The 25,850-nt window shown below is 38.1% G+C and overlaps 1 protein-coding gene across 1 annotated transcript in view; it reads left to right on the top strand.

The window, feature by feature from the left end:
• The window catches only part of AK5 (adenylate kinase 5), a 131,435-nt gene that overhangs the window by 65,657 nt on the left and 39,928 nt on the right, over nt 1-25,850 (top strand). Inside the window, exons 7-8 of the mRNA XM_032219099.1 lie at nt 2,038-2,128; nt 14,482-14,558. Coding sequence (XP_032074990.1) covers nt 2,038-2,128; nt 14,482-14,558 — 168 coding nt within the window. The remainder of the gene's footprint in view (nt 1-2,037; nt 2,129-14,481; nt 14,559-25,850) is intronic.

The following is a 25,850-nucleotide window of genomic DNA, read 5'->3' as shown; positions in this document are numbered from 1 at the left end:
ACAGTGTGGAAGGGAACAAAGCACTTTTGGCCATCTCTGTGTTGCAGAGTTTGTCCAAGACTTCATCAATCATTCTATTCTTTTCAGCCCTGAGGTGCAGGAAGTGTAATCTTTTAATGAAGATAATAAGAATAAGAATTGTTGTTATTTAGGGACTTCACTGACCAATGAGCTCTCCTTCTATATTACAGTCCTCCAATTGAACTTGAAAGTCTCTGATCTATTGGTACTTGCTGTTGTTTTCTCATAAAACTGTTCATTTCACCTAATATATCTTTTTTTTCATAAATAGAGCCCTACCAGAGAATAAAAGCAGATAAGCAGGTACAATTATGTGTATCCACATAAAATGCGATAGAAAAAAAATAAAATTCAAAGCATTGTATTGTTAAACAAGACAAGCTCAATTTGCAGTAAAGAGCACCTTACAATACTTATTTTCTCTCTTCAGTGCTGAAAATTGATATAAAATTACACAAAAAGAACATTTCGACAAGCAATGATTAACAAAAAAACTTGTGCAAAAGGCACCAGGTTTTAGACAATAAAATATTGTCACTGGCTCCCAGGACTTTTTAATTGCTCTTCCCTATTTTCTGTCTCCATACTTCCTTCATTATTTAAGGATGATAGGTATCATTGACCTATGACCAAAACTGAGCCCAAAATGTATGTTGCTATGCAAAAACTTTGTTAAGTAAGTTTTGCCTCATTTTCCAACTTTTCTTGCCACATTTGTTGAGTGAATCACTGTAGTTGTTAATGAGTAACACCGTTGTTGAAGTGAATCTGGGCTTTCTCATTGACTTTGCTCATCAGAACGTCACAAAGGGTGATCACATGATCCCAGACACTGCAGCCATCATAAATATGAGTCAGTTGCCAAGCGTATGAATTTGATCGTGTGAAAAATGGTCATATTTGTTATATTTGTGTTTTTTTTATTTGTGCTGATAAATAAATAAAGGAGACTAGTATAGATCTATTTCAAGCTATTTTATAACAAAGGCAACAGTAAAAAATATTGGGTTTCTGTCGTGATGGACTCTTGTGACGAGCCGATTGACAGATGATGGAAGCAGTTAGCTTCCTCCCATAATTGGGGCTTACCAGGGGTTGTGACACTATATATATATATATATATATATATATATATATATATATATATATATATATAATATATATATATATATGTGTGTGTGTGTGTGTGTGTGTGTGTGTGTGTGTGTGTGTGTGTGTACACATACATACATACAAGAGTTTATATGATGATGCTGTTTCTACTGTTTTGTCTCTTTTTTAAAAAAAAATTGGTTTTCTATTAAATACATTTCTGGGTGCTTAATGAACATTGTGTTCATTGTGTAATTATTGCTTAACATTATAAATTTACATCTTAATCCCCACCTCTTTTTTTCACCCACTGGTAAAATAGATTCCATGTTGACAATGCATCTTTTTTCTGTTAATTTTCAATGTCAAATCTGTCCATTTCTGCACCATCTAATATCTTCTTGACTATCTCTTCATCTCGCAGTGTATCTTCATATTTTCAGTGTTGTGCGAATATAATCCTTGCTGCTGTTAAAACAAGTAATATTAAATACATAGTTTTCTTTTTTCTGACATACCTAATAAAAACAGTTCAGGTTTAAAATCTAATTGTTTCCCTATCGTCTTTCTAGCCACCTATTATCTTTGCCTAAAATTTTGTTGCCTTATCACAAGTCTAGCTAGTTGGACTTGGGGATGCTGCATAAGTGTGAAAAATGGTCATGTCACTTTTTTCACTAAACAAACTGTTGTAAGTCAAGGAGAATCTGTATATGTCTTATTCCAGCATTCTGAAATGCTGCACCACATAAATATTATCAATATTATTAGCTTTCAGAAACCATGGGTGACATAAATTATCTGGGAAGTCTTTGCGGCACAAACATTCTACAACATAAGATGATAACCCCTAGCTCCATCCATTGGCTTGATTTACTACTTTGCCTTCTTCCAGATATCTGATTGTCTTCTTTTTGTTCTTAGCTGGATGCTGATAAAGATGAGGAAGAAGTATTCCATAACATAAGCCTGGCTGTTGACAATAAGCTGTTTCCCACTCAAGAACCTGGACCAAGTGAGTATTAAATCCTAACTTGATAGTGAAAAATACATGTAGTCCTTGTTTAGTGATTGCCTCGTCTAACAACTCTTCACGGTTATGATGGTGATGAAAAAGTAACTCTACAAGCAACCCTTGCACTTACAACCTTTGCAGATCTATAAAGGAAAGCTGAAGTAAGATCATAAGCAACCACTTTGCTTTAACCACCAAGGTGCCAAGCGCTCTACATGGGGCTGCCCCTGAAAAGTGTTCGGAGACTACAGTTGGTCCAGAATGCAGCCGCGCGAGTGATATCGGGTGTACCTAGATACACCCCTGTTACACCATTCTCCGTGAGCTGCACTGGCTTCCTATTGGTCTCTGACGCGCTTCAAGGTGCTAGTCATTACTTTAAAGCCCTACATGGCTTAGGACGTGGATATCTGAGAGACCACCTCCTGCCGCATACCTCCCAAAGACCAATAGATCTCACAGGTTGGGCTTTCTCCGGGTGCCGTCGACCGGACAATGCCGGCTGGCGGCCCCCCGGGGAGAGCCTTCTCTGTAGCTGCTCCGGCCCTGTGGAATGATTCTACCCGTAGAGATCCGGACCCTTCCCATTCTCTCAGCCTTCCTAAAAGCCACGAAAGTCTGGCTGTTCCGGCAGGCCTGGGCTGTTGATTAAGGTCCAGCCCCACCTAAACGGAATGTTTGGTGTGTTTTTAAACTGTATCTCTTCTTTATTTTAACTTTTACTTTTATTTTTGTTCTGTAAGTCGCCCAGAGTCCTACGGGATTGGGCAGCATATAAATTTATTAAATTGCCAATAAATTGCCAATTGCCAGCTCCAGTTGGGCTGCTAAACGAGGACTATTTGTAATATAGTCTTGGAGTAATTCCGCATGTATTATTTTGTATTTATTTCTTATATGGAAACATCCAGTGACGTGCAGTCAGGGGAAGCAGAGCCTCACCACTGTCATCATGAAAAGAAAAAAAATGTAAAAGGAAAAAGGCTGAGGTAGTTGCTGTCAGAGTCACAGTGGATGACTCTGCTTAGTGCTTAACTGTTTAAAAAAGCCTCTAAAAAGTGCCTTCTACAGGAGGAGGCGGGAGAACCACGTGCCTCATTTAGTCTGACTTTTGATCACTCGAGCAGAGTTAAGCAAGGGTTAAAAGCCGAAAAATTCCTTATGTAGATGAGGCATGTGGCTCTTTGCCTCCTCCTGTAGAGGGCATTTTAGAGGCTTTTTTAAACAGTTAAGCAGAGTCATTCATTGGGGACTCTGGCAGCAGCTAACCTAGCCTGACTTCAGCTGCTCTTGCCTTTTTCCTTTTATAATTTTACATTTCATGATGGCAGGCAAGAGCAGATTTGAAATCCTCTGTGATTGTGAAACAGCTTGGAAAAGGTATGTGGGTCAGAGGGAGGGGGAGGAATTCAAAATTAATGTAATTTGTAAGTAATTGTAAGTAATTTGTGTGTGTGTGTGTGCGTGCGTACGTACGTACGTTTGTTTGTTTCTTCACTCAGAGGGAATGGGGTAGGAGAGGCAGGGAGGGCAGCCCACCAGCTTTCTTTCTCTGTGTCGGGGCAGTGTTTGTTTCTTCACTCAGAGGGAAGGGAGTAGGAGAGGCAGGGAGGACAGCCCGCCAGCTTTCTTTCTTTGTGTCGGGGCAGCCCGCCAGCAGAGGCGGGTCTTTTACCCGCCTCTGCTGGCGGGCTGGCACTTTCTTTCTTTTGCTGCAAAAGAAAGAAGCGGCTTTTGAAAGAAAGCGGGACGCCTCTATGTCGGACATAGCAGCGGGGCGGGCAAAAGCCGCTTTCTTTCTTTTAAAAGAAAGCGGCTTTGCCTGTGTCCTGCCTCTATGTTGGACATAGCCGCAAAAGCCGCTTTCTTTTAAAAGAAAGAAAGCAGCTTTTAAGAAAGCAGCTTTTGCCTCTACGTCCTGCCTCTATGTCGGACATAGCGCGGGGCGGGCAAAAGCCGCTTTCTTTCTTTTGCCTCACTGGAAAAATCTATATATGGTGTTTCAGGATATTCCACACAATTTAAAATTTTTAAGTGAGAATTAATAAACTATTACTTTTAGAGTTTATAAACTATTATAAAGTGTGTAGTGATCATAATGTGTAATAATGCTTATTTATTTATTGAGATAATTTACGTGACCATCCAACTCACCCATGGTGATTCCATCCAGCTTACAGAAATACCTTCCCACAATATAAAATCCAATAAACCCACACATCCCTGGTGACAGCGATCAAATAAACCACTTGATGGCTCAGTATCACACTGGTATTGTGGGGTTCTCTGGCAAAACCATTTCTTCAGGGCCTTCTGAAATAGTATCAGAATGGGAGCCAATCTTATCTGCATGGGAATGATATTCCATAGGGGGAGCCATCATGGAGAAGACCATTCTTTTTGGTTCCACTAGATGTACCTTCTTAAGAGAGGAGACTTGTAACATACCTTGCCTCCTAGCTCCTGGTGGATCTGATAGATGTAACTAGGAAAAGATGAACCCTCAAATAACTTGGTCCTAAGCTATGTTACAGGGACGCGGTGGCTCAGTGGCTAAGACGCTGAGCTTGTTGATCAGAAAGGTCGGCAGTTCGTCGGTTCGAATCCCTAGCGCCACGTAACAGAGTGAGCTCCAATTACTTGTCCCAGTTTCTGACAACCTAGCAGTTCGAAAGCATGTAAAAATGCAAGTAGAAAAATAGGAACCGCTTTTGGTGGGAAGGTAACAGCATTGTGTACGCCTTCGGCATTTAGTCATTCTGGCCACATGACCACAGCAATGTCTTCGGCTTTGAAACAGAGATGAGCACCGTCCCTTAGAGTCGGGAAGGACTAGCACGTATGTGCGAGAGAACCTTTTAAGCTGTTACACAATAGTATTATGCAATAATTCCACATAGCAGTGATCATCACAGGTACGATCCATAAGGGTGATAATGTCAGTTGTTTCTCTGTTGAGGATGTGCTGGTAACCCATGTTCTCTCATCATGGGACATCCCTTCAAACTTCTTCTCTCTCTTTCGAGTAATAATATTTAATGTGTAGAATGTGGTATACATTTTCATCCATTTAATAATGTTGCCTGAGCATAAATAAATAACTACAAAGAAATGATTATTTGGGTTTTTTTTAAAAAAAGATTTTTTAACCTTTTTAAAAATTCTATTCTGCACTGGCATTATTTTAAGGTATATAACTCCTTGCATGTTCTTTCTGAATAGAAAAATAGCCTAAAAATCTAAACCAAATCAATAAATAAGCAATGCATTGGTATATTAGGGCGAGTAAAATTTAGCAACTCTTTGAAAAGATGCAGAGTCCTTCTGCTTCTGTGTACGGTAAGTTTGGAATCCTTTCAGCTCCTAGTCATTCCATAAATATCTTTTGAGGGTCCTTCCAGCCCTTTCCATGTAACAGGCTGAAAGAGAAGAGCCATCAATGTCGTCTCCAAGGGAGAAAAGTGACATATGCTCTCTGAAAAACCACACTTGCCCAATTCTCAGTGTTCATTTAAAAAAAAAAAACACGACATGAGTCTCTATCAAACAAAGTGTATAATCATTTTGTCAGTCTGCTCATCTTGTAAGAATGTTTTGTTCTATTTTGTTCCTGCGTTTCAGTGTTTTAGCCAATGAAGGAGCAGTTGTAGCGATGACTGGCAGACTGGAGAAGAAAGGCCTTTTGATAAGTCTTCGCTAATGAAAGTGATTACTCTTGCCTTAAAAAAAAAAGTAGAGAAATTCAGAATTTAAATATATCTCTGATTGGGCAACCATATGTTCATCCCAAAAGAAAAGAAATGAGCAATTACAGGAACCTGAATATTTGAGTCTCTAAAAAGTCTCTAATTCAAGACCTTTTTTTAAAAAAAAAAAGAAGAGACATTATCTTACAATGATTATAAGTATTACTCTGCTGGTACATGCCAATAATATCCATTATGGTTGCAAATGTCAGAATATGTTCTGCAAGAATATAAGCACTTTAGCAATATCACCAGTCCCAATGGGATCTCTGCGTTTATTTAAAGCTGGGCTTTATTTAAAGATTGAAAGATTTCTAGTACGGTATTTAAATGAATAATCAACATGTGCCAACATTAAGCAATTCTCTTGCTTGCCTTATTTCCCAATCATCACTACATAAATTAAGCCCTTTTTATTGGCTTATGTCATTTGCATGAGGGTGCTATTAATTGTGCAATGACTCAATTTGCTGCAATGATGCAATTTGCATCATTTTTCTAATTACAACATTGCATAAATTAAATACTGCAAATGACATAATTTGTGATTTGGCCAACATTCAGGAACAATAAATATTCTTCCCTTAAATTGAGATTTTACTGTGTTTCCTAGAGATGAGAGGCTAGGCCTAAATGGAAAACAAAATTAAAGGGTCTTGTGTAATGATTTCTTTAGGAGCCGAGGTGGCGCAGTGGGTTAATGCAGCACTGCAGGCTACTTCAGCTGACTGCAGTTCTGCAGTTCGGCTGTTCAAATCTCACCGGGTCAGGGTTGACTCAGCCTTCCATCCTCCGAGGTGGTAAAATGAGGACCCGGATTGTTGTTGGGGGCAATATGCTGACTCTGTAAACCGCTTAGACAGGGCTGAAAGCCCTATGAAGCGGTATATAGTCTAACTGCTATTGCTATTGCTATTCTTGCATTTCACTCCAATTTCCTGGAAAAAGTAAAGTAATTATTTAGATTATATCCTGTCTTTCTTTCCATAATAATTGGGGTTAAGCATTTCTTGACTTTCCTTTGGCGGCTCAAGAATTATTTTCCTCTAATCTCATTGATTAGTTTTTTTTCCATCCAATTCCTTGTCTGATAGCTCTTTAGAGCTACAGAAATTCCCTTAGATTTCAATCTTTTAGATCCCAGATTGATGTTATAGAAGCAAACGTTGCGCACAACAAATTACAATCCCATCCTCTACTGGGCTTTTGCAACTCCACCTGAAAAATTCTCCAAACTCATGCCGACTGTCTCTGAATTGGAAGAACGTTGATATTTTAACATTCTCAATTATCAGCTAAAAGGATGAAGATCTTTCATGTTTCACATCTGAACTCCTGTTCTTAGACAAATATAATATTCACACATAGATCTACCCTTGTAAGTCTTTCATCCTGTAGTCTCAAAGGAAAAAGAAATGCTGGATTCAGTGGGATTTATTTCTGACAAATGAGAATAAGACTGGATTATTAAAGTCTCTTCAACTTACATTCCAATAATGGTTTAAAAATGAAGCAAGAATAGAGACAATTTTCAGCCTTTGTGGACAGCAATATATTTGTATGCATGGTTGCTCCTACCTGTTGCTAAGAGCAACCACTTGCCTTCAAATTCTGTACTTCAGAGACTTGAGACATTTTTTTAATAGAAGAAATAACGGAAAGCAAAAACAATATTCAAGTCTGACCTTAACCATTGTTGACTTTAAAAGAAATTGTTTACCCTCCCTTTAAATGACTCTTCTCAGCAGGCTGTGCTTATAAATAACACAAAACTCTTTGAACTGTTTCTGTGGGTCTTATCAGATTATAAAATTGATCTATGAAGAAACAGCCTTTTCTCAGAGATGACTTCACAATGACAAATAAGGGATAATTGAAGCCTTTCTTTAAATATTATCACCAGACTCAAAGTACACAAACCTTCACAAACCTCTAGTCTGCTTTAGTTTTATAGTAGCAAAACCTTTAGCAACTATGGCAAAAGCAACAGGACATTGCCAAGGGAATATTGCTGGGAAGGAAAAAGATTTAGAAAGAAAAATATTTGATATTCAAAACATTGATCCTGTCATTCATAGACGCATTGGCATTGTGGTGACAGGAGGAAAATCTAGAGGGCTAGAAAAAGGATTCTGTGAAATCTCCACTCAACCATGCTTCCTATTTCATCATTGTCTTTGAAGAGAAGTAGAAACAGAAATGATAGCAATGGCATTATCAGCCAGACAATGCGACCAGTGAGAATCTTAGCCATCATTTTGAAACACTGCTTCAAATGGACACTAGTTGAAGTTGGTGGGTATTGGTCCTCTAGTATTCCGAAAACAGTCAGCGTAAGAAAAATGATATCTTTAATACCTGGATATTGTCTTTTTATCAAGTTGTCTAAAGTTCTCAGGATAATACAATAGCATCTTAAAGGACCTGATCTATTTTGGAAGAATGAAAGCAAAGAGTTGGGTTGAATAAGTCAAATCCAAGCTACCTTTACACATGTGATTAAGGACAGAAGTCTTCCGTAAAAGGACAATTCAGTACTATGTAAAGCTTACCCAAGAGTTTCTCTACCATGATTTGTGATATCTCACTAAGCAGTTCATGCATACTCAGTCATTACTTGGCAATAATTGGTTTTGATGTCATCTCCACTCCTTTGGAAAATTAGACTAAAATGAGTAGCCCCAACCCTTTTAAGTTAGTACAAACCTTTGTATCCTGATCCGCTCAGTTTGGAATCCATCAGTTTTTAATTTAGATATAATATCCAGTAAGCAAAACTATAGTCAAACTTCTGTCACTTATTAGATCCTAAGTGGCTTACACCAAATTAAAGCACACAAAATAGCACATGACCCAGTAAAACATCTACATCCAATTCAGAGATGTGACATTTCATCTGTTCAATGCACCATCTTATGAGTCTATCTTTTTTCATTAATGTCTCGTCTTGTCATAATCAGATTAAAAGAAAATAATTCCTATTGCTAGCCATATTTAATAAGTTTATTTTTTGGATCAGGCCAAGAGTTGATGTTTCTGAAGAGGTTTTGCAGCAAGATTAATTGTATAAGGTTTGCTGTGATACAGAGTTTTTCTTACCTCTAATATATCTGGTGGGACTTTACACACAAGAAGCTTTGACTTTGATATGGGAGGGGTCGAAGTCGCGACGAAACGACGTGCAATCTCAAAACTCTGAGATCGCAGTCGACACTTTTATTACTGTGGAGGGGTCTCAGTGGATCTAAATCATCCCGAAGAGATGGCGAATAGGAAGATTATGTCTTGCTGATCTTGGGGATATCGCAAAATCTCTGAAAGAAGCAAGAAAAGATCTTCGAGCCGGTAATAAAAATTCCAGTCAAAAGACTGATGAAGTCAGGGCGGCCTCAGAATGGAATGATGTGGAAAAAGAGAGTATTTCCAGCTGGTGAGAAGCTTCTATTGTTTTTAAAAAATGGACTGCCTATAAAAACCTAAAAATCAACTTAATTAAAGAATAGAAGAACTTAGCGGCGAATTTGATCTTTGTAATAGTTCTGGACAGTGGTTATCTTACTTTTTAAATGCTATTACATGGATTGAATCTAAGCAAACCTTTTTCAAATGGAAGGATTAAGCTTTCTTCGTCTAACATTTCTTGTGACTTTCTGTAAGGTACAGATTAATTTTCTCCTCTTTTATTGGTGTGGGTATCTTTTTAAAAACTCATTTAAAGAGTGGATTCTTTGCCTAATTTGAAATACAAAAAAGAAAAAGAAAAAATCCCCTCCCCGGAGGATGATCGAGCCTTTGCAGTATTTGCCTCTTTTTTATTCATGGATTGTTTTGACTTGCCATTGCAAGATTTTGCTGCCTGGCTGTTTAGCTAAGATCTGAGAAGATTCCACAGCTGTCCTTTTGAAGTTTTCGCTTACAGAGAGCTTGTGAATGTATGTTTTAATCTTGCTGACTTTCTAAGAGAAGATGGTGTACATAGAGAATTTGCAAGGAGTACTTTCAGAACTGCAAAAAATATTAATACAGAGAAAAAATTTGAGAGAAAATTTGAGTATTTGGAGCATCTAACAATAAAATATGATGAAAAAACTGAGGATGTTTTTTCAAATGCAAATAAGGAGACTGAAATTAAAAAAACTGAAATGGAAGATGAACATAAAGAGATTAAATTTGTTGATATTCATGGCAATTGGTTCATTTCTGAAAAAAGAAAGTGGAATACTGAAAGAGGAATTAAATGGAGAGAAAATTTATTTCAAAGGGCAGACATAGTAGTAGTAGTAGTAGTAGTAGTAGTAGTAGTAGTAGTAGTAGTAGAAGAAGAAGAAGAAGAAGAAGAAGAAGAAGACATTAAAGAATCTATGGACTATGAAATCCTATTTGCAAAATATTTGATAACACTGCTGATAATCAAAGACAAGCTGAATAAGGAAACAGAAAGAGGGCGTCAATACTACATGAGAGATATTACAAGCAAGGAGTTGCTAAGAGGAGTCCATACAGATTTGATCAAGAGGATGTTTGGAGGACTGGATCCACAATGGCAGAAGACATTAGATTGTTTTGCTATTCGAAAGCTACAGGTTGATAGATGGAAGCGTATAATTTAAAACTAGCTAAACCTAGTTAAATTTAGTGACAATAGGTATAGTTAAATAAAACTTGATAATAATAGTAATGTATACAATGTGTAGTGCTATGATAAGCAATAATTGGATATGAATATTGAATGATACCCGTGAAGGGAAGGCTAGAAATTCTTTTGAACTATATATAAAGGTTATTAATAATAATAACAATAAAAAAGAACAAAATTAGACACAATTAAGTTTTAATTATTAGGGAGAAAATGTTATGATATAGGATATGGTTAAATAAAGAAAGGATAATGATAATAATTTATATATATGTATGGGTATAATATAAGGGAATTGGATGTAAATTGCAAACAGGGATTTGGAAAGGAAGATTAGAAAATTTTGGTATTAAATATTATGGATGTTTAGCTAGAATAGGATATGAGGATTTAATGTTAATGGAGGATTTGGATGGAGAACAGTAAAAGAGTAAAAGAGATACCTATGGACAAATTGCTGCCCAGATGTTCCACTGAGGCTGTCTAGACTAAACTCATAAAGAAAAGGAGTTATAAACTTTTGATCAAGAAAGGCTGAATGGAAGCTCTACCTCTTTCTCTGTCATGGTCTCAAGGAGTCCTTTATTCATGCAGAAATTGTGAAACAAATATCTATTTATATTGGCCTATTCTTGGATTGCAAACATTCGGCAGCATAGAGAACCAACTCCAAGCATGCTGCAACCACAAGAATGACACATAGCAGTAGATTAGAAGAAGCTTACTGCTGGTGATGGTTTGTCGAATAGGAGAACACAGAAGGATGTAAGCAGCAGGAAGGAAATAAATGATTCAAATGATTTACCATAACCTTAGACGGGTTATTTTTCAAGTGGTCTGTTTCCATGCCTGCTCTTTTTTAAGGAACTAACAATTTTTGTAAATGCAGCTGCTTGAAAGGAAAGTAATCAGTCTGAGAAAGATCCCCAACATGGAAAGCAGTGCTCACCATTGAAAATGGCTGAGATTTCTCCCCTTAGCCCTTGAGTTATGAATGCATTGGCTAGTACAGACTATTTCTGTAGAGCAAAATTATTGGAAAGACCTTTGTGCCTTAAGCAACACAATCAGTACCCTACTGAGGTCAATGGCAAGGGTAAAACAACAAAGTGTTCCACTACTAAGTTTTCTAAACTTTCTTTCACATGAACATTTTGGAGATCAATCATCAGGGATTAAAAACTATGACATGTATCAAGCCTGAAATGACTTCAGTAGGATATAATTATTTTAACTTTATAGAAAATTAAATAGCTAGCTTTTGAGATGTCCAGATTGTGGCAATAGCCATCCAAAGTCATTTGACAGTGAGATGGATGGCATATAAATTTAACAAACAATCAAGAAAACCTGAGTCAAAAGTAGGAGGACTTGAAAAATGATTCCTCCCTTTTAACATAGGTAGAATCATGTACAGGTCTGGTTATGAAATGAATATTGCAATCCTATGTACATTTATGAAAAAGCACTTTTCCAAATGAACACATTCTTAGTTTAGTATAAATGAGAAACGTAGCCAGTGGTGTATTAACCATTAAGCAGACTAAGTATATGCTTAAGGCATCAGGCTCAAAGGGGGCACCACAAAGTTGAGAAAGAAAAAAGCCCAATGAAGATTTGTACAGATTTGTCAGTACTTAGGGCACCAGTGAGCCTTAATCCATTGAACATAGCTTTATTTGAGATACAATATGAGGGAGAAACCTAGTCCTAAAAGAGATTTTTGCCAATACACAATGAATATGTAGCTGGGGAGAGGAATCACATGCAACATACATACTAAAGTTACAGATTTTCCTGATTATTCAAATTCAGAAATATTTGTCTGGTAGCTTTCAACAATATATCCACTGGGATATCCACCAGAGTGAAGTATGCTGAAAGCATTGGCTATTAGAAGGCACAAAGTCATGATTTGGAATTAAAATTAAAATTTAAATTCCAGTACTTGAAATTAATATCCTTTTGTTCTCTTTCTCTAGTGGAACAATTAAGACATGGGCTAAAGAATAATCTAGATGATTTTATGGGTTAGATCTTTTAATATTCTTTTCCAACACTGACTGTGCACTGAATTTCTAGTCGTATGTTGAAATTTCTGTAGGATCTTTTGTCAGTATTACAAATTGTCAAGTATAGTTTGTAATAACCTTTAATACAGAAATGGAAAATTGTTAGTCCAGGAACTTCATCTGGCATGCTAAATTGACCTATCTCATCTGCTGAGCATCAAATGAAGCACCACCTCCTCTCCACTTCTGCCTCTGTTCCCTTCTTCTTCCAAGAAACTGGAAGTTGGCCAGAGGTCCTCTTGTGGACCTTCTGTAGCAACACTGGGTGGATCAGTTCTTCTCTTTCTCTTCATTTACAAGGAAAAAGGCAGACCACGGGTGATGTTGATAGAAGCTGATCCTGTTTGCATGTCTGCCAGAGTCCCCAACAAAATTTCTCTGTGCTTCAAACTTCCCTTCTAATATACTAATTGTGAACTAACATTTGCTTTTTATCTGTAGCAAGCATCAGATGGACATCTCAGTGCCAGCATTCAGTGTTTTTTTTCTTGTATATGACAATACAAAGCTGCTTTGGATGGGGCAGCACATACATGAATGAATGTTTGATTGATTGATCAGAATACTAGATGTATTGAACATCTAGTATTAATATACTAGTATTAATATTACCCAGTTCTCAGGGTAAGTGGAGAACAGAATTCACTCTCTAATTCAAATTCCGTTCTTATCTCTGCTTTAATATCAACTATGTTAAGAAATGAAGCATTAAAAATATCTAAGCCCATAGAACCAACCAATTTCATTGTATTTATATTGTATAATGACAATAAAGATTATACTTAGAAAAGAGCTATGTTGCAAAGTAATTAAATTTCCCATCATGTAACTACGACATCCAACAATTTCTAGGACTCGGAGGTAGCAATTTGTTCCCTATGAATTCTAATACTCGTATATTTATTTTATCCCCACACACTATTTTTCTCTATTCAAAAGATGAGTCACTGAAATGTTCAGGCCCTTGGCAAAATGGAAAAAAACAAAAATGCAAATTCAAAGTTTCTAGTTTGAAAAAAATATGCAAAAATTGAGATTTTTTTTCTGGTACTTCTAAAAATTTACTCCCATTTTTTAACCCATAACATAGACTCCTGCAGCTCATGGCTGTTGCAATTTCTCATCTTAAATCTGAAGACCTCAAAGCAGTATAATAATACTGGAAAGAACCATTCCATTTTGTTATCACCATGTTAAAACAGTGAACATTTGAAAATGAAAAATTACATTATGTTTATTATACAGTAGTTTGGCATGATTGCTGTTTTGATTCTTTCCAATATCATTTTAGTGAGATTTATTTGCATTACTTGGTTTTTGTTTTTACACGTGAAGGGAAAGAGATATATTTAAAAAGGCACTTGCATCTTACTCAGTGAGATTTACTTACATGTGTAATCCAGTATTAAGAGCACAATTGTGATTGTGTTTGATGCAGGAATTATGTGCCTTCAAGTTAGTATTAACTCTTAGTGACACATAAATGGGCTTTCTTCATCATGATCTGTCCCTTATTTGGTCCTTCAAGTCTTCCAGTTATGTACTCATTGCCTGATTCCATTCCCCTTGTTGCTGGTCATTTCCTTCTCTTTCCCTTCATCTTTTTCAGCTTTAATGCTTTCTCTATACAGCTAGATCTTGAATAACATATGTCTTTATTCAGAGTTAATTCTATGAGTTCAATGAGAATTATTTTTATTTCAGATTTTAGAAATAGATTACATAATTATGTCAGGAAATTGCCATTAGGAATGACAACAAAACCATTGCTTACTTTAAAATTGAGTCTTCTCTTGTTTGAGAGTAAAAATATCAATTTAACATTTCCCATTAATTATGAGATTGTATCATCATGAAACCTGCTTATTTTATTTGATAAATTCCCTTTTTTATATTTAGGTCCATGTGAAGTTGACCTTAATCTCATTGTGGACCCAGGAGAGATTCCTGATCATGAATTTAACTTTGAAGATCAGGTAATGGTGAAAAAAAAACTTTTTATTTGCATTTATAAATGTCTTGGTTATCTCATAAGTGGGGGAATTGATAAGCAGGGGCAGAGTTTATTATGAGAGTTTCTGTTCCTTTCTGAATGCCATAAAGAGACAGCTTTTCTGAAATCCAGTATAACAAATGTGTGTTCAAAGGACTTCTGTCACATTTAAAATCCGTCTTGTTATCCCATCTCTTTTTGTATTCCGAGCATGTCTTACGCTTTTCAGTGCTTTTTTTTTTTTTTTTGCTGTTTTCTGTTGTATTCTAGCAAGAAAGTCATACATGTTTCAGTATTCAGAGGAAGAAACAAATTCAATGTTTATCCGATGGTGAATTTTCAAATAAAAGTTCACACTGAGTCAAAAAATAATCAGTAAAACCTCGCATATGGTCTCCTTAAGATTTGAAGGTGATTTCCTCTCCAAGTACAAACCGGCTCTATTTCTCACTTAGCCTTTTGAAGATCAAACACACAGCTAGAAGACAATCTGAAAGGACAGCTAGCAGGATAGTTTGAAATGAATCGTTTTTCACCAAGTGAACCCACATCTATTTTTGTTCCATTCTCATTTAGTCAAATGGTTTTGAATAATGCAAAACCCTCTATTTTTTTTTATTTAGTCGAGAGAAAACATGGAACACACTGCACACTGTACATTTCTCGTTAGTATAGAAAAATAAGAGCAAATCCCACTCCCTCCTAGCACTGATGGTGTTTGGTAATGAAAATGTCTGCAAGAAAACAAACTACTAAATTCAGAGAGTACCCAAGGACACCACAGATTCCTCTTGCCCCACAGATTCTTCCACAGAGGAAGGATATCAGCTGCTTCTAGCTGAATATAGCCAAAAAGCTGAAGTGTAACCATGATTCTCCAAAGTATTAATCAGTGAGCACAAAGGTGAAATAATTCTTCTTGTAGCCTTATCTGGGAGAAAAGACAGTATGCTGAAAGCAGTGGTAGGTTATTCAAGAAACAAGAAAGAATTTATGTCGAGCTGAAACATGCAACTAAAGCTTAGACCAGTGTTTCTCAACCTTGGCAACTTGAAGATGTCCGACTTCATCTCCCAGAATTCCCCAGCCAGCATTCGCTGGCTGGGGAATTCTGGGAGTTGAAGTCCAGACATCTTCAAGTTGCCAAGGTTGAGAAACACTGGCTTAGACTATCATTTGTCCCCAAACATTACACCAATAAGAGAATGAGAATGTAAGATTATTTTAGATGTGTCATAGTTTGGTGTTTCCCATTCTTGGGAATTGTAAGATATATGGACTTCCAATTCCTAGAATTGAATTCTGGCAGTCAAGTTTTTAACTTTATTGATTTGATTTTAACTTTATTTGTATGCCGCCCTTTCCTGAGGGGACTCAGGGCGGCTCACAATTCAGGGAAGGGAAGTACAAAACAAGTTATACACATAAAGACAATACATCGTTAAAAAGCACAACAGTCATACTATTCGGGTGGGGTTGAAGTCTTTAGCCCCAGGCCTGTTGGGACAGCCAGATTTTAAGGGCTATGCGGAAGGTCTGGAGGGTGGTGAGGGTACGAATCTCCACGGGGAGTTCGTTCCAGAGGGTCGGAGCAGCCACCGAGAGGCTCTCCTCCGGGTAGTTGCCAGTCGACATTGACCGGCTGATGGAATTCGGAGAGGATCCACATATCTTCATGTCCTAGGTTCATGACAGAAAGAACTAGATTAATAGGACATTATTTTGTCATAATTGGACTTACTGTTTTTTGGTTTACCTATCTTGGACCTTCCCTTCATTTTGGAAATGTACTGGTAGATTACACCTCATTGACCAGGAGTTATTTCATTTTGTTTTACAAATGGCTACGCAAAAGCTGAGCAGTCGATGGCCTAAATGAAAATGCGGGACTCTGAAATTTTAAACTTCTTTTCTGATAATCAACTAAGTCTTTCTTCTTTTTCAATTCATCCTCCATTCAGGGGATAAAAGTATGGATTCTTATTTTTGCGTATTGAAAGAAATTTAAGGATGAGTTTATTTTCAAAACAGGGTTAAGAATATTTCCTTTTTCATCCTAGCTGAGTTTTTCCACAGCATAAGGATGGGATGGGCATTTTGTCGTAAGTAGCCTGTAGATATTACAGAAATTGTTTGTTTTTTGATTTTAAAAAAAAAACTCCAGACAAACCCCTCTTCATTCAGGAAAGAACTTATATAGTATTCTCCTCTCTTCTTATGTTTTAGGGACATGGTGGTTCAGTGGCTAAGACGCTGAGCTTGTCGATCAGAAAGGTTGGCAGTTTGACGGTTAGAATCCCTAGTGCAGTGTAACAGTGTGAGGTCCCGTTACTTATCCCAGCTTCTGCCAACCTAGCAGTTCGAAAGCAGGTAAAATGCAAGTGGAAAAATAGGAACCATCTTTGGTGGGAAAGTAACAGTGTCCGTGCACCTTTGGCGTATAGTCATGCTGGCCACCTGACCATGGCGATGTCTTCGGACAGCGCTGGCTCTTCAGCTTTGAAAGGGAGATGAGCACCACCCCCTAGAGTCGGGAACAACTACCACATATGCGTGAGGGGAACCTTTACCTTTTTTAACCTCTTCTTATCAGCTTAAATTTCACATTTTGAGAAGAACACATGAGAGAGAGAGAGAGAGAGAGAGAGAGATGATCTTTTATAGGAGCAACATTATTATATTGCTGTCAGCACGGCCAACATGGTGGTGGACAAAGTTTTCAGTGATGTTGGTGGTGGTGTTTTTTTTCTTAGCATAATGAATTGTGAGTTTTGATTCATTTTGTCAGTACAAATCAGTTACTGCATTAGATGAACCAGAAAATACTCAAGTTAGTTACATTGCATTCTTTTACACAGCTGCAACTTATAAAGCGAAAAAGAATGGGATTTCACTCTCTTTTTGACATGGACATCCCAAAGGTGCTTTTTTTCAAGTGGCAAATGGACTTTCTTGGTTTTCTTTGAAGACACTTCACTTTTCATCCAAGAAGCTTGGATGGGGAATTGAAAGATTTATATTCCTTGCAAACAGCTAGTCATTGAATTCTTTTAGAGAGTCATTGAGGCCACTTGGAGGTTTATCTGTGTCATCAGGATCACCTAAGTAGTGCAAATGGGTTGGAGGTTTCTTGGAACTGGTGAAAGGACTGTGTTGTAGATTGAGATATGTGATATCACATCCACCCCTCCTGATGGGTTTATTCTCCTATGTTGTGCCATGAATTTATGATGTTGGTTGTTTTGTTTCCCAGTGTAAAGCTCTGACATGGCCCACTGCATTGTAATGCATATGCCACGTTGCTTAGTTTGTATCTGGGTGTTTTATTCTTGGGGTGGACAAGCTTCTGCATTAGTGTGTTCTTGTGTTTGAAATGTGCATGCAGGTATTGTGGCTCCTGAACTATTAAAGATATTAAAATATCTATAATTAAGATATTAAAATATATTTAACATAGACCTTTAAAGAGTAGAATTGTCTGTTATAATTTTTTAAATAGACTCATTTTAAAATGAGCTCCCAAAATTGCTCAGAGATCCTACATTTAGAGAACAAGTTGGCACCTGTCCTCAGACGCTTTTGCTTTTCGTATGTCTGTTTCTTTGAACCAGCAAAGGATTTAGATGCTGATTGATTGAAAGCACAATGCTATGAAATTGGAAATAACAAAATGGAAATAGCCATTGTAAATTCTAACACAGCATTCTAGGTGTGTCGAAGCCAATCTCATCATTGACCTCTGCACAATTCAGCTAAGCCAAAAGAGAGAGGAAAAAAATGCCTTTTAAAGCCCCTTAAAAATATGCCTTTGATATCTGAAAATTTGGGACTGTGGCAGAACTCTTATGCTTCACTGAATAATGTTTTTATTACCCGTGCAGTCTTCAAACTGTAAATTGGCCCAAGCATTTCTCTGCTGAGAATATCAAATAAAGAAAAAAGATGTATCTAGATATCAGCATGTCATGTGTATCTGGAAGCAAATAAAGTGCCTGTCAGAAAGATGGGGCCAAGAGGGTTAGTTTTCCAGGCAACCATGTGCAACTAAGAAGTTGACAGCTGGTAAATATTTTGCAGAACTCTTTGATGGTTCTCTGATGTTGGAAGTATCCATATGTTAAGCATGCACTGTAATGTTCAAGAAGTGGTTCTTAACTTTGAGTGTACACCATTAGTTTTGATTGCTGACCACTTAGTACCATGATGGTGAACCTCTGGCATGCGTGTCAGAAGTGGCATGCAGAGCCCTCTCTGTGGGCATGTGCACCATCGCCAGCTGCTCTTCTGGATTCCATCGTGCCAGCCAGGTGGTCTTTGTGGGTGTTGGAGTGCCGGAAAACTGTCTGAAACACCACCAGAAAAACGGCCAGAAAACACACTGAAAATGTCCCCAAACCATCCTGAAAATGGCACAAAATTTACCAAAAACCAGGCATGCACACACTAGCCAGCTGGTCTTTGAGTTTCCAGGGCTCCAGCTTGTGCACATGCACACACATGCATGCGTGTTCCAGTTTGGGCACTTGGTGCCGAAAAGGTTTGCCATCACTGACTTATTATATCTTGAGGCCTCTTGTAATTTTTCCAAATTAAAACTGATTCAAGAGTATATATCTCTTGGAAGCACATTCCTGAAGAATGGGAACCACAAAGTAATTTTTTCCAGAGGTTTATAATATGTGGGCGGTAATATTGACATCCCAGACTTCTTTGTACTCAATTTCTTTACATTGCAAAATTGCTGGTCAATCACTTGTGTATTATTTAGTGTTGCAATCTATTAATTTATAATTATGAGAAAGATGGGGCTCTGTGTACCTCTTCAGCAAGATTATCACCAGTAACCCTCTACTTCCCACTATACAATCTCTGTAGAATTCTCTGATTTCAAAGGAAAGATTAAAAGCTGCACAGAAAAGCAGAAGTTCCAGATATGGGGAGATAAACACAGTTCAGTGAAATAAATAAAGAGGAACTTCTTGGTAGGAGTACCTGGTACATGTAATACTCTCTTGAAGCAGGTTCTATAAGGTGTCTACCTTACTACCAAATTGGCATGAGGCAAAGACTGGATTTTAATAATTTCTACTGTTTTAAGTCTATAATTTTATTAAGGATTTTGATTACAATAGTAAAAGTTAATACAAATTAAACTTTAAAAACAATAGCACGAAAAAATTAAAAGTGCTAGAAAAAAGACTAAAATACAGTATGATTAAAAAAGCTACGAACATTGCACTGTATCTCTGTAAAATTTGGAATTTCAAGATGATCTAGAGCAAAGCAAAGAAAAATATGTGCTGCTTCCACTTTTACTACATTGATTTTGCCCTAGTAATGCTATCAAGTAAGAGAATATTTAACTGTTGAATTTTAAGAATTAACAGTTCTCTGTATTGTTATAACATCAAATTCTTGTGTCCAATCACACTTGGCCAATAAAGAATTCTATTCTATTCTAATAATACTTCACACAGTAAGCTGAAAGACAATGGATGGATTTATACATGATTTGGTTACTTATGGCTCATTGAATAAACCATGGTTGTCTAGAATTACAAACAATAGCCATAAGCCATAATTTACTGGTCACAAGATGGAGCAGGTTAAACCAAAATCAAGGAAATTTCATTTATTATTTAGTACAGACTGCAAATCAAGTGATAAAAGGCTCAGTCATATTTTGCATTATAATTGCATGACTTCTAGGTTACTCATTAGAAAACTTTCTGGAGTCTACACCTTTATATGTGATTTTTTTTTCAGTAAAATAAAAAGAGCTAACACATGGGAGGGCCACCTGTGCTGAAGATAATCACAGAACAACAGATGTCATAGAACAATTCAGTTTCTGTTAGTGCCCAGAAGATAACAGGTGTTGCATTTTGTTTTTAAAAAAGAGCAAGTAAATATCCATGGTGTTTGGAATATGTCTTTAAGACAGAAATGAGAAATGGACTACTTACAGTATGATTTGGGGCCAGCCACTTACTCTCAGCACAATCTACTTCACAGATAGTTGTTATGAAATAATAAGAGGTGGCAGCATAATACACACATTTTCGGGTGCTGAAAGGCAGGATATAAATCTAATGAATGAATAAATCTAATCATAATACTTGGGAAATGAATCTTATTTCTTTTCTTGTGTAATTCTGTTTGGGACTGTATTACTTAGTTCCAAACTATGTGTTACACCAGTGGTCTCCAACCTTTCCGGCTTGTGGACCAGTGGGGGGAGAGGAGAAGGGGGGATGGTTACGTGTGCACTGGGCATGCATGCTGCACAAGTGGAACTGCGCTTGCATGCACACTTGCCTGCCATTTCCATGGGCCAGTTCTGAACAGGCCACAGCCCAGTATTGGGTCACCGCCCGGGGGTTGGGGACTCCTGTGGTTACACAGTACAAATTTATATGGTATTATTCTAGTCACTCTTTTTTAAAACAGAAAAAAAGCAATTTCCAGTTGTGAAGAAAGAGTAGAAAATTCTCATAATCCATCGCTCCTAGATAGAATACTGACAATATTTTGCTCACACTAAGAAGCATAGAGGAAAAGCTTTTTTCCCCACTGCAACTGCCCTTAAATACTATAGCAGAATTTACCATTTTAAAAGGAGGTTTAGATATTACTGCATATGTTTGTCCTCAGAGAATTGCAATCACAAGTGCTTGTTACTTGAACGATAACTTCTAGATGTTTGGATTGTAACACACAAACACACACACACAACACACACACACACACACCACACACATATTTCCTGGGGCTGACAAGTTAAAGTCTAAACATCTGAAGGGTATCTAGTTCCCTATCCCTAGTTTACAATTAGGAAAACATAAGAAATACTGTTTATTTGACAATATATTTCAGGGCCAATATTTGCCCATGGGAGTGTGCGCAGGCCTAAGGGATTAAGAACAATATGGATTTAAATAAGGGAGTTTAAGCCTAGCTTATGATAAATGTAGATTCTTGGAAAATTTGCAACCTCAGTTATATTGAGTCAATTAAGGTAGTAAAAGAGAGTCTTTTGAGGTGCTTTTTTGTAGTTATCACCTGCATTGGGTTAACATTCTTGGATAATCTTCAAACTGACTGCTCCCAATTTTTCCACAATCATCAGCATTCTCATCAAAATCTAATCAAGTAGACTTACAGTAACAATTAGGCTATTGTGCATTTGCAGAATAAGAACCATCTTCATAAATGTAAAAGAAATATTCATGGGAATGGAATACAATATATGCATGAATGTGAATTCTACATCACTGGAGGTTATTGGTATTGGTATTGGTATTTATTCGATTTGTAAGCCGCCCTATTCCCCGAAGGGACTCAGGGCGGCTGAACAAAGCCAAGGGAAGGGGAACAAATACACAAAAGTAAGACAGAAAAACAGGACAGTGATACAAACAATTTAAAAACACAGCAAGCACAACAAATTCGAGTAGAGGGGGAAACTCAAACCCAGGCTTGCTGGGACAGCCAGGTCTTAACAGCTGTCCGGAGGGCCTGAAGGGTGGCGAGGGTCTGAATCTCCACGGGGAGCTCGTTCCAAAGGGCCGGAGCAGCCAGTTCCACCACAAAACCGCGAAGCCCTTATCCGCGCCGACATAAGTGCGGAGGCAAATCTGTGGCGTCCGAAGCGCTAAGAAAAACACGACCCTACCGCCGCGACAACAGCGCGGCGACAGAAGGGCGTTCTACATGCTTCGTTCTTTGCCTCCAAAGGTAGCCCTCCTCCTCCAGCTGACAGCGGCAGCAGGCACGGGCAAAGCGGGCTGCCCAGCAGCAGCAGCCCGTGGGAAGAGTCCAGCTCAGCTGCGGGGGGGGCAGCAGGAAGCCCGCGGGGGGCCCGAGCAGGGCCGCCGATGCCGCCCGCCCTGCCTCTTCCTCCGGGGGATGCGGCGGCGGCAGAGGATGCGGCAGCGGCGGCAGCTGAGGCTCTCCCAGGGCTGGCGAAGCGGGCTTGCCCGGCGGAGGCAGCCGCCCTCTTCTGTTCTCCCTTGTTGAGGAAGAAGAGGGTGGCCTGCCTCCACCGGACAAGCCCGCTTCACCGGCCCCGGGAGAGCCTCAGCCGCCGCCGCTGCTGGGCCCCCCGCGGGCTTCCTGCTGTCCCCCGCGGCTGAGCTGGACCCTTCCTGCGGGCTGCTGCTGCTGGGCAGCCCGCTTTGCCCCATGCCCGCTGCCGCTGTCAGGTGGAGGAGGAGGGCTACCTTTAGAGGCAAAGAACGAAGCATGTAGAACGCCCTTCTGTCGCAGCACTGTTGTCACAGCGGTGATGACGCGCGGTGATGACGTCGCGGTTTTAGCGACGCGGTTTAATCACCGCTATTTTAATCATCGCGGTTTTGTCGTGCCACAGGAGCAGCCACAGAGAAGGCCCTCCTCCGAGTGGTCGACAGCCGGCATTGGCCGGCAGATGGAATTCGGAGGAGGCCTAATCTGTGGGATCTAATGGGTCTATGGGAGGTAATTGGCAGGAGGCGGTCTCTCAAGTACCGAGGTCCAATACCATGTAGGGCTTTATAAGTGACGACTAGCACCTTGAAGCGTATCCGGAGACCAATAGGCAGCCAGTGCAGCTCGTGGAGGATAGATGTAACGTGGGTGTACCGAGGCGCACCCACAATCGCTCGGAGACATTGGGCAACTACTTGTCTGAAATGGTATAAGGCCTCCTGCTGCAGCGGGGGTTATATAGAAGATCTCCAAGGTCCCTTCCACCTCTGTTATTCTGATATTCTGTTAATTGACAATAAAAATATGATTCGAGTAGATTTAGTAATGCCAGAATTCTCTACATGACTAATTCATGTAAGCTCCTGGTAGTTAATAATTGAAATCTGTGAGGGAATAAAATTATGTTCCTTCAGTCTGGTGCTTGTTATATCCATGGGGCTACTACCTGCATCTTCTCCCAATAAGTATGGCCATCATAAATAGAATCATCATTAAGTTATCTGGAATGAACAAGCTTGCGCAAGAATGGAATAGAACATTTCATTCTTAAGTGTTGACGTGATTTCTTCCATTCAAGAATTATCATCTGTTCTCATAGAATGTAAGTGTTGAATTATTAATATGAATCATAGGTTACTAAGGAAGAAGTCAGTAAATAACTGAAACTGTAAACACTAAGGAAATGATGCACTTCCACAAAGACTTTCACATTGTTTGCCAGAAAATGTATATTGTTGGCTAAAAACCTATTTTTCCTTAGAAATGCAGAGTCAAATGAACAATTAATGCATTGTCTGTTCCATGACATATGAACAATTTTTTTTGGATAGAAATGAAAAATCTATACAGTATATATCAATACTATGATATAACCATGGTTGTATCAATACCAAAATATTTAGCAAAAATAAGATGACTGAGAAATGCGACAAAGAACATTTCTCTTGCTATGTAAAAGCTAAGATTCTGGGTATTATTGGTTTAAAAGAAGTCCCACAAAGTGATTAATATGAAATTATAAAAATCATTTTAATTTAAAGATGTAATTTTTTTAATATACAGCAAAATCTTTGAACTTATCACTCTACAAAGAATTATGGCTTAATTGAGGATATAAAGGGCAGCAAATTCCCATAGTAAATTGCTATTATTACCCTCATGTAAGATCTATTTATTTTGTAATTGTTGCAGAAAAACATAATACATTTTAAAAACCTGAACGAAACGTGATTGGAAAATTTAAAAATACATGCATAGATGAATAATAATACATTAGTCACTTGTAACTAATCAGCCAGCAATAAAATGTTTCAGATATATAAACGTATGTAAAAATGTTCACAACTTGGAAACATTGGCGCCTCAAAGCAAAGAAAGAAATCAGAGGTTTTAGGCATGGGCTAAGATTTGTTTATTTGTTCCTAGAATACTGGTCTTTCTTAGTTATTGGAGCTCATTCCTAATTGTTCATATAGATGTTTTAATTCATCACAACATACATAAAATCACTGCATTGACTTTTGGTTGGTAACTATTCCACACAAGCTATATTGTTAGATAGAGGCATTCATGGGTGAAGATAAGAAAAGTCAAGGGTCTCTACTTCACTTTGTATATGTGTTGTATGTGTGACATGCACAGAAAGGGGTAGGGCTTCAATTATGTAGCTGTGGTCATTATCTAGTCTTTTTGACACCCCTCACCAGAGGTGCCCTTGCTATGAAGTGCTCAGTTTTGTGGTTGTAATTTTAATAGTTATAGGCATGTGAGCTCCTAACTACTAGGAGTTTACGTGGCATGACAAAACCACGCTCATCAAAATAGCGGTGATAAAACCGCGTTGCTAAAGCCGCAACGTCATCACCGCGCGTCATCACCGCAGTGACAACAGCGCAGCGACAACAGCGCGGTGACAGAAGGGCGCTTTAAAACAGTGCGACGGCAGAAAGCCGATTTAAATTAAGGTAAGGGTTAGGATTAGGTTTAAGGGTTAGGTTTAGGGTTAGGTTTAGGGTGCTTCGGAAGGCGCGGATTTGCCCTCCGCGGTTATGTCATCGCAGTAGGGTCGAGTTTTTCTTAGCGCTTCGGACGGCGCGGATTTGCCTTCACACTTATGTCGGCGCAGATAAGGGCTTCGCGGTTTTGTGGTGGAACCGGAGTTTATATGAACTAGTCATGTAGAGAAGATCTCTAGATTTCAAAACTGACGTATTTAAGTTTTTTACTATGTAAATATTGATAAACAGATCACCATGTCAGGTAGAAAGCAGATATTGGGACATTTATTTATGACAGTATAGATAAAAATATACCATAGGAATGTGCAAAATACTCCTTGTCTTAGAATGTTAAAAATGTTTAACATATTTTTTTTCATCCAGGAACAATCTGTTCATCTTAAGTTACCATGGGAACTGGTGTATTCAAGAGCTTAAAAATAGTTTTAGTTGCAAAGATCCCTATCTTGCTTAGGGGGAAATGTTGGTTTTTAAATTATTCAAATACTATTTGGGAATTAGTACTGGTATCAGAGTTTTCTTTTTGTTTTGTAAAGTCTAATTGAATAAAGCAATTTCCCATTGGAGAATTCAGTAGTAAATAATTATCATTTGGATTAAGATATTTCTCATTTGCAATGAGAAAACAGTGAGAGACATATCTTTTGTAGAGGCATTTGGAGCTCTATTTATATAGAGATGTTATTACTTACCAAATCTGTCTGTTCTAGGTCCAAGATGACATTAGTGCAGTAATGTGTTGATGTTTTGATGCTAGGCAAAATCACATAATTCAGTGGGTTGCAAAC

Source organism: Thamnophis elegans, chromosome 5 (genome assembly GCF_009769535.1).
Source record: "Thamnophis elegans isolate rThaEle1 chromosome 5, rThaEle1.pri, whole genome shotgun sequence".
Lineage (NCBI taxonomy): Eukaryota > Metazoa > Chordata > Lepidosauria > Squamata > Colubridae > Thamnophis > Thamnophis elegans.
Note: the sequence above shows the minus strand (reverse complement) of the source record. Positions and strands in the feature narration are given on the sequence as shown.